Here is a 14,593-nt window from a genome sequence, read left to right on the forward strand (position 1 = left end):
AACACTTGTATTAAATCAACAGCGTATAAAAAACACAAACCTTATGCCTTTTCGGGGGGTTGCTAAATAAACTTGTTACATCTCTTTCGTGAACGAGTTTTAAGCCGTCATGAAGCGTTCACTCTCCCATTCCCCTTTTCTCTTTAGCGTTGTGCGTTGTGAAAAGCGGATTTTGTTTCAAAATAAAAGTCCCCCATAAACAACGAAAATAATTTGGTCATTAAACATTAAATATTACAAAGGCAACACCAAACAAAATAAATTAAAATTAACTCTTATTAAAGCCTGTTACACTCAGGTTGCCAGATTCCCGCTCAGACACCTTTGATTTTCCAGCTTCCACGACTGAAACGGAATACGCTCTGTTTTTTTCCCAACTCACATTTTCAAAGGAAAATTACAGACTGTAGTATTGTTTTTCACATAAACAAGTATGCTAACTTAGTTTCTTAAATATTCACAAACATATTATGGTATTTTTAGGCTTTAGTAGAGTCAAAAATCCTACATACAGCACCTCTAAGTGTTGCATTTTTCCTGAGGAGAATGAAAAATCCTGCACTCCGACTGTAACAGATGGGTTAAAGTGCCCACGCTGGGTTATTTCATCTGAGGGAGGCATAGGGGTTTATAGTTTTAATAGTCAATGAGATTAACCCAGCCACTACACAAAAATTACCCAAGAGTGGAAAATTACTTTTAATGTGTAATGTTGAGACACATATTGAGAAAGGAATAGTCACAGAGCAAATAGAAAAAGAATAATGACTTACTGTATGTGTACAGTTTTCTTTTTCCTTCTATTTATGTTAATTTATTTGTTTTATTGTTCATAAAATTTTATATACTTTAAAGTATGCACAACATACATAATCAAACAAGTTTCTGTAGGTGGCTTTTCAAACAAACATTATTAATATTTGACATTCATCCTTAGAAAACCTCATATTTTAATAATGTGTTAATATTAACTTTATTGTTCATGACTTTTTTCCATGAATTTCTTTAAATTCTTTCCGGTTTAACTCGACAGTGTTAAATGTATGTATGCGGCCTATTGATATAATTCAGTAACTGAATAGGAAAAGTAATTTCTGAATAGTGCGAAACCAACCAATTCCTGACCCACGTCATTTAAAATGATTGAACAACTAAAGTAAAGCAACTTTAGCAACAACTTTTTGGTACAGTGCATCAAATAATTTAGTTTTCTTTTATGCCTTTCGGTCCGATGTCCAACTACGGGGAGAAAGATTTTAGATTCAATGTTGCAAGATTTGTTTTTGTTCAGCAAATCTGTGTTACCAGGAAAAGTACAGAAGTACCATGAGAGAAGCATTCACAGTTGATCACAGCACAGATGAAAGGCCCGTAGGCAGAGTTCATGATATCTTCAAAAGCCAGACCCTTATAGCATCCTTCCTTTGCCAAAGTCCTATCTACAGGACCATTTCCTCATTCCCTTCTCTTGCTTTTCACATCTTTTTGTCCTTTCCCGGCTAGCTACGAAAATATGTATGCTATGATCAGGCTTCTTTTTCAGTAGGTGTGTCGGGGAAGTCTTTGAAAAGTTGAGATCAGGAAGATAAAAGGACGATTTCTTTCATCATAGCTACTTTGACTGACAGTTACCCACTTGGCTGATCTGAAAGTAGACTGTCACTGCTGAAAACACCAGCGTGCAGGATTATGAGAGAGACAAAGATTTATTTTTGCACAGCATATTGGAACTATAAGCTAGAAACAGTTCCATCAATGACCAGTGCCAGAGGTTACGTCACTGTTGACGTCTAGTCTAGATTTCAGCTGATTCTGGCCAAGACATCAACACTGAGAGTACTTTGATCATTGAAGATCACCAAGGCATTACACGGTTAGTTGCTTGACATTCTAACATGCTCTAACATGCGGCAATAGCTTTTGAAAATCTAATTATTAATGTAAAATAGATAAAATAGCAAGATTAATGATTATTAAATCATGTAACAAACTTGCTCAAAATGCCGACAATTGTTTTTTGTTGCTCATGCATTTTTATTCTAACTTTGTATAAGGGCTGAGCCAAATCATACAAAAATGTCTCACAGTAACACTAATTACCGTGTCTCTCCTACAGTCTGCTTTTCCCATTGGTCATTGTTGTTCATTTGCCTACATTTTTAAAGCTTTGTTGTATCGAACTTGCCAAAATGAATGATTTCTGGTTCTTTGCCATCACAAACCGCTGAAAGCCACTTTACACAGAAAGTTTCTGTCTGACATGTTAAGGTACCAAGCACAAGTTGTTTTATTTTGCATCTGAATTCTACTGACAGATAAATGAGAAATGGTTGACATCGCAAGATTGGCATAAACTCGGTAATTATCACAGCAAAAGTCAAATACTTGTACTTGTCTGTCTTCTGTTGCACAAAAAAAGGAAAAGAAGGAGAAAAAAAGAACACAGAAGGAATGAACACAATTGTGTATAGACTTGGTAATCAGAGATAATGTCCATACAGTATCTAGTTTACAAAAAAATACATGTTTTTTAAATTGCCTATTTAAGTCTGTTTAACAAACAAAGAGAAAAAAACATTACTACAATATACGAAATTATTATTTACTATTTACACCAACCTTCCTCAAGTACAGCATCCGTCGCTGTTGTTAAATAAAGAGTGTATTATCTATCAGAAGCGTAAACATAGTCCTTTATGTGCATTATTTCACTGTAAGTCTTAATCAGATGCTAATGCTTCCACTTAGAGAAGCTTATTTTGAAGTTTCATTCCCTTTCTTTTGAATACAAATGAGCATAAATGTCAGCATAAATTATACAATTGGGCCCAATGCTCGTAGGAACTTGAGTGTTTACAGGAACTGCTTGATTTAAAGGAAGCCACAAAGCTGTTTGGAGAAAGTAGAACAGCGCTGACATTTGAGTGAAGCACCACTTGAGACTCACCAATAATTGAGCAGGAGTTTTCCAAAAATGCTTTGAAGAAATCAAGGAGAAAGCAACCTGAGTGTGTGTGTGCTCAGCCTATATAATTATGCATAATTCAGTATAACATTGTTTAAATGAATTGTTTTCTGATTTAATATATTTCGAAATTTAATTCATCTTCAGTGTCATCATCATCCTTCAAAAATTCATTCTAATCTGCTCATCTGGTGAACAAGAAATATATTTTGTTATTATCGGTATTGAAAACAGTTGCACTGTTTAGTATGAAACCGTGATACAAAAGTACATCATTTATTTGAAACAGTAATCTTTTGTAACATTATAAATCCCTTTCCTGTCACTTCTGATGAATTTAATGCGTCTGTTCTGAAAAAAGTATTAATTGCTTAAAAAAATAATGAGGTAAAAATTCTATTTATAAGACACAAATTAGTTGCTCTCTCTGTAATAAGAGCTGAGCTTTCTAACTCTAGGAGAGGTGCTGGTATTTTTACTCTGCAAGATCAGGAACTTTGTTTTCCTTCTTGCCAAACTTCGCAGGCTTTCTTCTCGCATCTGCTTTGCTTAATTCAGCCAATTATGCCTTCTTTAAGTTACTTTTTTCGTCCAAGAGTAATTTTCTTAGCCGACAGCAAAAAGAAGAGTTTATTGTGACAAGTGAATAATAACGCCTTCTAAAAGACTGTGAAAAAGAAAACAAATCCTACATAGGTTGAGGAAGTAGTGCAGGGGAATGAAGAGCACAAGCTCTTGAAGAGCACAAGTCTTTAAAAAGTGTTGCTGGTAATGTTATCAGCCATATGGGAGAATGTCAAAATATAAAAAAATAAGATAAGACCATGAACTTGAGTCTGAATTTGAAGGACAGTTTTGCTTTGAATAACATGAGGAATTGTGTTATGAGAAGAGAATTGACAGTGTCAGTCTGGTAAGGTCTAGGTAAGGGGCAAAGCAACACAAAAGTGGTCATAAACACTGGAATGAGAAATCAAAAGCATATGAAGAGAACAGCAAAGCTATCAAGGAACAGATGTTGTCTTACAGTATCTAAGCATCTGTCATGAGAACATATTCATAAACATGATAGTGTATAACCACAGCATCTATAATACCATAGACCTTGGTGTCTTGATTTCAAACTATGTTCCCCTGCCTTGGTTTTTGTTGACTCATTGTTGACTATTGTTCCCCATTGTTTCAGTGTTCCCTTGTTTCTTTGCCCACCTTGTTAGTTTCCTTGGTAATTGATTAGCTCCTTCCCCTTGTTAGCTTTTTATCCTGTCCATGTAAAATACTCAGTTCCTGATCAAACCGCCGAGTACTGTCTAGCACTTATCACTGCTTTAGCTCATAGCTACTTTACTGAGCCACATTTTTTGTTTTCCCTAAGTTTAGCCTAGCGCTGTTTGTTTGTCAGTTATCCGACCCTGCCTGTGTTTCGACCAAGTTTTTGAATAAAGATCTGTATATGGATCCACATGCCTCTCGTCTTAGGGAAAGCATTTAAATTTAGGCCAAGGATGGTGGCATTAAATAATAATGACTAATTTCCTTCATCTTTGTTTTAGCAAAATTGTCACGAATGAGCGGTCTGAGGCGTGCGGATCCATTCGCAGGCTTTTATTAAACAAAGGCATGGTCAAAGCAGGGAGGCGTCAAACAGGGCAAACAGGAGTATCAGAGGCAAGGCAATAACAAAATCCAAAAACAGGCGGTGGTCAGGTCAGGCAGCAAACAATCAGAATACCGGAAGACAGGCAGGGTCAAAACCAGGGAATCTATAACTCAGAAAACACTCGGAAACTCGGGAACAACAATAGAACAGGCGAACAATGCAACCTGCAGGTAAGGGGCCTACAACAGTATTTATAGTCCACAAACAGGAAGTAGCAGAAGAGGAAGTGATCACAGATCACCCAGAGGTAAGAGCTCCCTCTGCTGGCTTGGTGACAAAAATGTAAGCCACCGCAATTTTCCAGCCCGTTCTAAAAACCGAAGCACAGTCACACAACTTCAACATCGCTATTAAGTCGCTAAAGGCATCACTATATCAACAAACTAGCGCAATTGCTTCCATTTGCTTTCTTAATATGTTATAAACACCGTCAAGAAAATACAATTACATAAATTGAAAACAACAACAGTATAAAAGTATAAGACGTGAGTCAAGTTCTGAAGACATACAATGCCTTTAAGTAAGGAAAAATAGTGAAATTCTCAATTGTTGAAAATGACCCCGCTCCATTCAGGTAGTGACATATTATTCAAAAGATGAGTCTGAACTTTTTCATGATGAAATCAGTCACAGAACACACATAAGAGTCAAGGGAATTTTACAGTGAAAACTGATGTAACAATGCTTTTTAGGCAACAGTTTTACGTGAGCAGGACTTTAGTGTTACTGTGAATGGAGACACAGTGATCACTTTTAAGTTTCTTTCTCACACAAAGCAATCTTTGGCCTTGGATAATTTAATTAATTCATTGCAACTGTAGTCAAGTTTATGTTTGGTCAGTTTAGCCACTCAAAAATGTCAAAAGTATATGTCACTGCATAATTTAATGACAGTTAATGTCTTTTTCATGCCTCTATATAGTGACACCTAGAGGCCTTTAGCGTCTTAATTACGTTTACATTTATTCATTTAGGAGAGGCTTTTATCCAAAACAATTTACAAAAGAGGAGGAACAAAGTCAATTGTCAATATTTGTACTGTAGAACACCTGTTAGACAGCTTGATTAGAAACAATCTAGAGAAGAGGAGAAATGAAGGAGGAAAGTTTAGGTCGATTTAAGAGTGTAGAATGGTTTCTAAAAGATGTTATGGCCTCTGCATTTCAGGTGGACTTTAGCAGCCCTTTCCACTAGAGAGGACAAAGAAGGTAAAGGTTTGGACACTGACTTTTTGCCCTTGTCTAACAACTCACTCGTGTTACTAATGAGGCTAAAGTGCTTGTCCATTCTCCGTGAGTGAAAACAGGTTGAATTTTCAGTGCCTCTATTGATGGAATAGAGCCTTTTTGAAGCAAAAGTCTTGCTGTTTCCGTATGACTGTGATAAACAACACCTGAAAGCAGTGTTTTGGCCATTTCAGGTTTTACCAGGGTTCATGTTTATTGGCCTCAAATCCAAATGGTTACCAACAGGATTCATTAAATTGCATTTACATTTACATTTATGCATTCAGCGGACGCTTTTATACAAAGCGACTTACAGCTGAGGAATGCAATAAGTAATTCATTCTGAAAAGGCAAATGGACACAAGAAGTGCTTGCAACAGAAAGTTTCAGGCACTGTTCAAAGTAATTGGTAGCTACAGGGAGAGGTCGAGGAAGATCATGTGATGTCGTAAGAGATACGTTTTCAGGTGTGGCTTGAAGATTGTCAAGGATTTAATATTACAAATTGAGGTGGAAAATTCATTCCACCAGCCAGGAACAGTGAATGAAAACCTTCTGGAAAGTGATTTTGAGCCTCTCTGTGATGGTGCATAAGGCATTGCTCGCTAGCAGATCTCAGGCTTCTGGACGAGATGCAGATTCTCAACAATGAGTGCAAGTAGGCGGGTGCTGAGCCCCTGGCTGTTGTTTATGCAAGCATCAGTGTGTCTTGATACGAGCTGTAGCCGGGAGTCAGTGCAGGAAGATAAAGAGAGGTATGACATGGGCCCTTTTGGACACATTTGAAGCCCAGTTGTGCTGCTGCATTCTCAATCATTTGTAAAGGTTTGATTGTGCGTGATGAGGGCCTGATCTTTCTGATGTAGTGCAATGCAAACATGCAAGATCAAGCAATTTTTGCAATTTGGTCTTTGAAAGTCAGCTTGATGTTGATATAGATAAGCTACTGTTGTATCATCTGATTTTGAAATAAAAGATAGAGCTGTGTGTAACATAATTAGTGACTTTTTAGGGAGTAAAGCAATATTGTAATGCATCACTTTTAAAAGTAACTTTTCCCAACACTTTTAATACACTTCTAATATATTGTTCAGTTGTATTTCTTGATTCTTATTCAAGCTTATTTTAGGTTTCAGGATTCATTTTTCTTTTTTTTGTGTGAAGTTCATAAAATCTCAACTTGGTGTGGCCAAAAAATGTTATTTAAACAATAAATACAAATAATTGAAATTACTTGTATTTAAAGCATACTTTCACAAAAAACTAAAACAAATCTGACATTTAGTTTGAATGCATTCATTATCTAAAATGTTTATTGGTGTTTGTCTGGAGCATTTGAGCTGAACTGAAATTTCTTTCTTAACCATATAGGTCAGAGGAGTAGAGAAGTAATAATTCTTGCAAAGACAGAAAGACTGTTCCTAATCATCGAAGGTTATGGGTAAATTAGAAGTGTGTTCCTACCACAGCCGAGAGTAACAGCAATCACATGTGGCGATCCATTGAAAACGACAAGGAAGCAATCCCATGCAGCTTACCAATTAGTAGGGTTTGCAGATTCAGACACATCTAGCAGCGTTGCGTAATACTGTGAAATGATTTTTCAACACTTTTGAAATATCCAACAAATGAGGAATTCACACAGACCTACATGAGTTTTTTTTCAGCAAGATCAAATGCATAATTGTTTTTGGGTGGGCATTTGGAAATTATTTATGTTGCAACAAAGTGAAAGTGTTTACCTACAGATATAACAATCAGAATACAATATATAGCATTGGGCACTATTGACATGTTAATGTTTAATTTTAGACTTTTGCTTGAGAATATGACTTTTAATCAAGTATGTAAATATAGCATCATATTTCATTTTATAACTATTATTATAATTCGTTTTTTACTGTACCAGTAGATATCTCAGATGTTGTTGACTTAATGGTGGCCAGCACGTTTGATGAGCTGTTTCCACTTTGTGTGTGTGTGTGTGTGTGTATGCACATTAAAAACGGCTGATTCTACAATTAAAAAAGTATTCAACATTTAAGAAATGACTGCCTTGTCTTCCACCATAGCCATTGTCCACTTTTTAACAGTTTAATGAAAATGACCCTGTGAAAATATGGCTATAACATTTACGAAAAAAAAAGACATAAAAAGACACTGTCAAATGTTTGTGAAAAGAAGCTGCAAGGTTGCTGTGCAGACATGCACTAATGAGGTCTAGTCTGTTGCAGTGCATGTGTGCTTCAGCTAGGATGTAATATAAAAAAATGACGGGCATTAGAGAAAACAATTCAAGTAAATCCTCTGAATTTCCCAATATGTGACACTTTTAAGCAGTTCAGATAACTCTGAGCCCTTCTAAATCCGTCTTAATTGGACCACCTATAAATTTGTGGTAAAAGCTGATTCGGTTGCATGCGGATAGACATGACATATTCTCTATTAGAGTTTTTTTTAGACACAAATCTCTCTCAACACTGCCAGCCAAACATACAATCTTAAACTTCTGAGAACCTTGATGCTGCAGTGCTGCCAGTACTAGCTTTATACTTGAACCGTTTGCACCTCAAACAGTGGGATACCAAAGTCCACTATAGTGAAAATATTTCCCGTTTGCATTTGTTTTCTATTTTAATCCACTTTTTTTTTTTTTACATATGATCTTTTAACTTAAAAAGTTACATTTTAATGAACGCTTTACTTCAGCACGAATTCTAACCTTTTGTTTCAAATGATTAAAATTTGATTTTTATCTTAAATATTTCTCATTCATTTTAAAAGGCACTTATTACACCCTTTTTTAGAAGATAATGTATAATTCTCAGTTGTCCCCAGAATGTGTCTGTGAAGTTTCAGCTCAAATACCCCACAGATAATTTATTAAATCATTTTAAAAGTGCTCTATTTAAGTGGAAGCAGAAGCATGCATTTGGCTTGAAATGCAAATGAGCTGCTGATCCCCGCCCCCTTTTCAGAACAGGGCTGTGCTTTTACAGATTGTACTTTAGATACTTTCTCTAAAAAGCACTGTTTGGTTTTGATTATCATGTCCGAGTGCATGAATTCGAAGCACGAGCAGGAAAAGCAGCTGTCACATAGCGTGTGAGCACTAAACCAAGTTCTCTTTTAATGTCTTAATGCACTTAAACTAAGCTACGAAAGTCTTACAAAAGTTAAAAGTTACAAAAACACACTTGTCATATCCGTGCAGTTGAAAGGAATTGGGAAAGGAATTGCATCAGATCAGTGTATTAAGTGACAGCAGTGTAATATGTATCTGCTGACTACACAGTTAATATGACCCAAACAATAAAATAAAAACAGAAAGTCACTCACTGTACACCAAAAGTCAATTCTGCATAATAGGTGCCTGGTTTCTTGTTTAAATCTTAAAACATCATCATAAAAATCCCAGAGTTGACTTGTAATTCTCCCCATCTGTGTATGTTTTCAAATGTTTGTACAAGTGACACCAGTTTGAAATCTTAAAGTCAGTCTGCAGAAGAACGGCTTTGATTGGATGATCAGTTTCTTTTTTTGAATTGCATCAGATGAGCTGCCTTTTATGAATTTTAAACAATGCCACGCTGCACTCTAACAACTCCTTCCTCGGCGGCGCATGTTTTGAAGCTCATTAAGCCACTTGCATGGAAAAGAAATGTTCGCTCAATTAGAAACAGAAGACAGTTATGAGATTTTGAATTTGAGTTGAATATATTTCCCTGGGCTAATTTATATGTAAATGCATTAGGTTTAGGCCAAAAAAATAAAATAAAGGTAAAATTGCTGCAGTGGCACGAAGAAAATGAAAAACAGAGTGTGATTTTCTCAAGGTAGAAAAATCAGGCCGTGGTAGATTCTTAGGTTATTTGTGTATGAATGCAAAAAATGATATTCGGTTAAAGTGAATACAGCATTGCAACAAAAGACCAATAAATATGTAAATATTCTTCTTTTAGCAGCTTTTATTTACGAAGAAACGGACAGAGCATGGTCAGAAAGAAGCTAGATTATTTACACTAGTGGATACTCTGTGCATTTCTTGCTTATCAGTGGTGATGATTAAAGGTGACTTGATTAATATGAATATGGACGTATGAATAAACAGGTATATCAAATATGTCTTTCGTGACTCATATAAAAGCAATAATCTCCACCTGAGACCCTCAGTAATTGGACTGAGATTGTTATATTGAACTTCCTCTTAAACCTTACAGAGAAATGATTATAATTTGTTCCCTGTCATCATCCATTACACGCCTTTTATTCACATAATATCTCACACATGTAGAGAGACTGTATTTCCTTATATATTTATTAGCCACTTTTGGTTGAAGTCAAAAAGGGAAAAAACAAATGCGTGAGCTCAGCCTCTGCTACGGTTAAGCGGTGGCCTGTCGCTTCCTCTTCAAAGAGATTGAATCCAACTGATAAGAGTTACGCTCAATCCTCAGGGTTGCTCTGAATATCTAGTCTGCTGTGTGAGAAAATGTGTTGGCATTTTGCTCCGCACGATTCCTTTTTATAATAGTTAATCACGCATTTTACTATACAGGGTTTTATTTCTAGACTGCATCACATTCCTCTCATAACAGGCTGTTTCACCTATATTGCACTGAAATGTGGAACTGTTGTAGTGAAATGAATAAAAGATGCTGCTAAATAAGCAGTCAGTTGGGAATTGGATTTGAGCTGGTGTTTCAGCACCATGGACAGCTCCATAACATAATCTTATATGCAGCTTCCTGAAGGCTAATTTGGTTATTTTTACTTATTAGTACCTCCATGGCCTTTCAACAATTTGATACCAAAGTGTATTTTTCAGCCATTAGACTGTACAACACCTCTCATGTATAAAGCCAGCAGTTCCAAATAAGCAAGGGCCTCAAGGTAGATGCTGCTTTCTTGAAAGAACCTTAGTTACATTTTTAATATTACCATCTGTTTCTATTACTGAGCCACAGCACTTTCTGTGAAGGGCTTGAATTACTCACAAATTAGCTGATTATTGAAATATTTGAATGTCTGAAGTTACATTAATGGTCACTTAATGTACATAATAATACATCACCTTGTTCACTAGAAACGACTAAGAGCCTCATTCACTTTTATTGAAAAAGAGGTGAACTTGAACCCTCCATTATAATTTTCATTGTTGCATGATAGTCCAGTTATTTAACAATAAGATTTTAAAACCATCATTAGTAGAATTAAATAAGTTTCAAATGGTTTTTGTCATTTAGTAACACCCATTACAGAAGAATCACTTAACAACTTCCATGAAGTTAAAAATGTTATTTCTGCCTCAACTCTTCAAAGACACGACGATTAGACGCTGCTTATCACTGCGCCCGTATTTCTGCGTTGAGAGAGATGAGCGGAAGGAGAAATAGTCCCTAACCTACACGACTATTGATGACTAATGTTTTTACTTCTCCGCTCTTGAAACTTGTTCACTTTAGGAAAGAAAGAAAAAAAAGAATGAAAGAAAGCACAAATTAAAACATTACTATATTATTGAGGTGAAGAGGACTAATAACTCCAATACTATAGCTGTTTTGAGATCGATCCGCCCGACGTTAGCGAGCGTGAGACGCTCCCTGATTGAGACCGGAGGAGTGTCTCTCATTCAAGAGACCCGCTGTGAGTCCGTCGGCACAACTGACCGAAGGCATGTCTTCATGGAGTACATTTGCAAACTTTCAGGCGCTTTGCTTTTAAAGTTGTGCTTTTTTTTCCCTGCGAAGGAGACGTGAGCGCGTTTGAACTTCGCAGAACATCGACGTCTTGCGATCCAGTGCTTTTCGACAGAAACTGAAGCAGAGATTTCGGGGAGGTTTAACGATGTTTTTCACCGATGACACGAGCAGATCATGGTCACTGGGGGGTGTGAGGACACACGCAAAGTCTTAAGGGAAGAGGACCGCTTGCTATCTCGACAGAAGCTTCACCTCAGAAACATGAGGGATTGTCTCCTGTGGAACTTCGCCAAAGTGATTCTGTTCTGGACATTAGCCGATGCTCAGGTAAGACACTGGGTCTGTACAGGTGTGTCATGACAATGATTTTCTTTAACCGTTAAAACTTAACAGTGCATGCATACCTTTTTGTGGCACCTGACAATGAATTGCATTAAAGAAAACCCAAAAGTTGCGACTCGATTTGACTGAACAGTTGTAGACCTGGCAGTATTTGGTTTCAATCGCAGCATTTTACCAAACACCTTTTCTATACGCTTTAAACGCATTAGATGTGTGTATGCACGCACGGGTATCAGTCTGTGCTTTGTTACTTGCGTGTTTAAAATTTCATTCAAAATCTAATTTTAAATGGAAACGGATCAGCGTATCTGATCTTTAAAATCTTATTTGCGGGATAGAGCATTCGAATAAAGCATGAAATATGTGTTTCAGGTTGACAAAACATTTTTAAAATGCAGTTAGATAGATATTGACAGAACAATTTTTTTTGCATGAAAGCTGTAACCATCATTCCTAATATGTATTAGCCTCTGAGAAATGGAACAGTTGTGGTTTGGATGAAAGCTTGCTGTTTCACAGCCTCTCCTAATAGTCCTGTTTATACTTTATAAAGAGTTGCTACTCCCTACACTACAAAAATGCGCAGTCAGGTGACCTGAAATGTGTCTCATGTAAATTTGATTGAACAATATTATTTAATTTGACCAAGTGAGCCTGGCCATATTGAGTGGAAATTTAAAAACAGTTGCTTTTTTTTCAGTGCGTATGGAATTCATACAACATATATATTTTTTTAAATAATATATCCAGTATATGTTGGTAAAGCATTGTTCTTCCTTGCTCTGTCAGTTCTGTATAGAAGACCAGTAAATGAAATCACAAAGTGAGCACATATAGACCTGTGCAGTGGGCGAAATGACACATAAAAAAAAACACTTGAGTGGCATGTATTTTTGTTCATGCATGTAATGTATAAATTGTACTTTGTTTTGCAGAATGATTTCTGTTTTTATGCACCCAGTGTCACACATATCTGTTCTATGCAGCACCAAATAATGACGCTTGCTCACTTCACAGTTGTGCACTATTAAACTAAAAATGCTTCATAAGATTTATTTTTCACGTTGGTCAGCTTGGTCATATTGCATGTCTTGTACATGTTACTAATTACCTTTTTATCAGGTTTATTATTACCACTACATCGTCAGAAATTTACAGTAATAAATGAGCAAATCATTACTATGTGCATAAATCCTGTGAGAAACATCTACACGTTGTACTCGATACATCTGAATGCATTACATCTAAATTAGTGGTTCACAACCTTTTGAATCGAGGACCAACTATCTCTCCACCCCACGTGTTGATTTTGCACCAAAGAGCTGGTATGTGCTATGTAATTACATCCATAGGTTCAATCCAGATCATATCTTTTTCATGAGGTGATTATCATCGAAATTCTGGAAAATATATTGTTTAGATACACTATATTGCCAAAAGTATTGGGTCACCCCTTCCTATGAACAGGTACAATTCTTAATGCTAAAGCATATAATAATATTCTAGGGAATTGTGTGCTTCTAATTTTATAGCAACAGTTTGGACAGGACCCTTTTTTATCCTAACATGACAGTGCCTCTGTGTATAAGGCAAGGTTAAAAAAGAAATGACTGTTTGAGTCGGTGTGGCAGAACTTGACTGCTCTGCACAAAGCCCACTATTCCAAGCTGAACACCTCTGGTGTGACTTTAAATGAAACTCATCACCAAACACCAATGACTTGTACATATGGGTGCATATTTTAGACACATATTTTAGAAATTTTTAAATACATACAAAAAAAATTTTCATACAAATTATGTTTCCATCTTCCTTGCCACAGTTTTGATAGGGCCTTTTTCTGTTCTACAGAAGGGGGTGTGCCAAAACGTTTGTCCATATAGTGAACGTACGAGTCATTGGTGTTCCAGACTGTTGCTATAAAATTAGAAGCACACAGTTCCCCAGAATATCTTTATACGCTTTAACATTAAGATTTGTATGGATATTGCTAAAGTAGTCAGACCTGTTCATTGGAAGAGGTAACCCAATACTAGCAATATTCCTGTTTGCCCTACTATGAAATAGACATGATGTGAAAATAAAAAAAAGTCTTGTTGTACTGGCCCTTTGGTTGAGAGCCATTGATCTAAGTGGGCTTATTATGTACTATTTATTTATTATAGTGATACGTTTCAAATAAGACTGACGTATCCTGAATTCATCTTAAAGGTCAGACCGGTGGAAGTGGTACTATAATATACACTTTTTTTTACAGTGAACATATATTTTTTTCTCAGTTGCTGTTTTGACATAAAAATCAGCTGTAATGAAAATGTATGATACATTACTTTTGAGACGAACAGCTCTAATTATTCAACTATATGCTAATTATAGTTTCAATGGCACTAGCATTCAAAAATAAACATGATGTCCCAACAACAAGTAGTCGGCAGCTTATTTAGTCAGTTTTCAGTCATGTAATTACTTCCAGACACATCTCTTCCCATGGCAAATTGGAGGACGTTTATTATAAGCGATCAATGTCAGAATAGTTTTCATTCTGAGCACAAACCGCTTATTGATTGTTTAGATACATTTTGGATCTCTTTAGGGAATTTGAAATGCACAAGCATCATCTGACTGGAGCACTGTCAGCAGTCTCACAGTGTTGCTTGATGAACGTCAAGGAAGCCGCATTGCTATTATTAAATTGCAT

The 14,593-nt window shown here is 36.2% G+C and overlaps 1 protein-coding gene across 2 annotated transcripts in view; it reads left to right on the plus strand.

Moving 5' to 3' along the window:
• Positions 1–11,449: 11,449 nt before the first annotated feature.
• pth2ra (parathyroid hormone 2 receptor a) overlaps positions 11,450–14,593 on the plus strand; it is a 41,957-nt gene continuing 38,813 nt past the window's right edge. For both annotated transcript variants that reach the window (XM_043248164.1, XM_043248165.1), the window contains exon 1: positions 11,450–11,880. In XM_043248164.1, the coding sequence (XP_043104099.1) occupies positions 11,728–11,880 (153 nt within the window). In that variant the 5' untranslated portion in view covers positions 11,450–11,727. The remainder of the gene's footprint in view (positions 11,881–14,593) is intronic.

The sequence above is a fragment of the Puntigrus tetrazona genome, chromosome 9 (assembly GCF_018831695.1).
Source record: "Puntigrus tetrazona isolate hp1 chromosome 9, ASM1883169v1, whole genome shotgun sequence".
Lineage (NCBI taxonomy): Eukaryota > Metazoa > Chordata > Actinopteri > Cypriniformes > Cyprinidae > Puntigrus > Puntigrus tetrazona.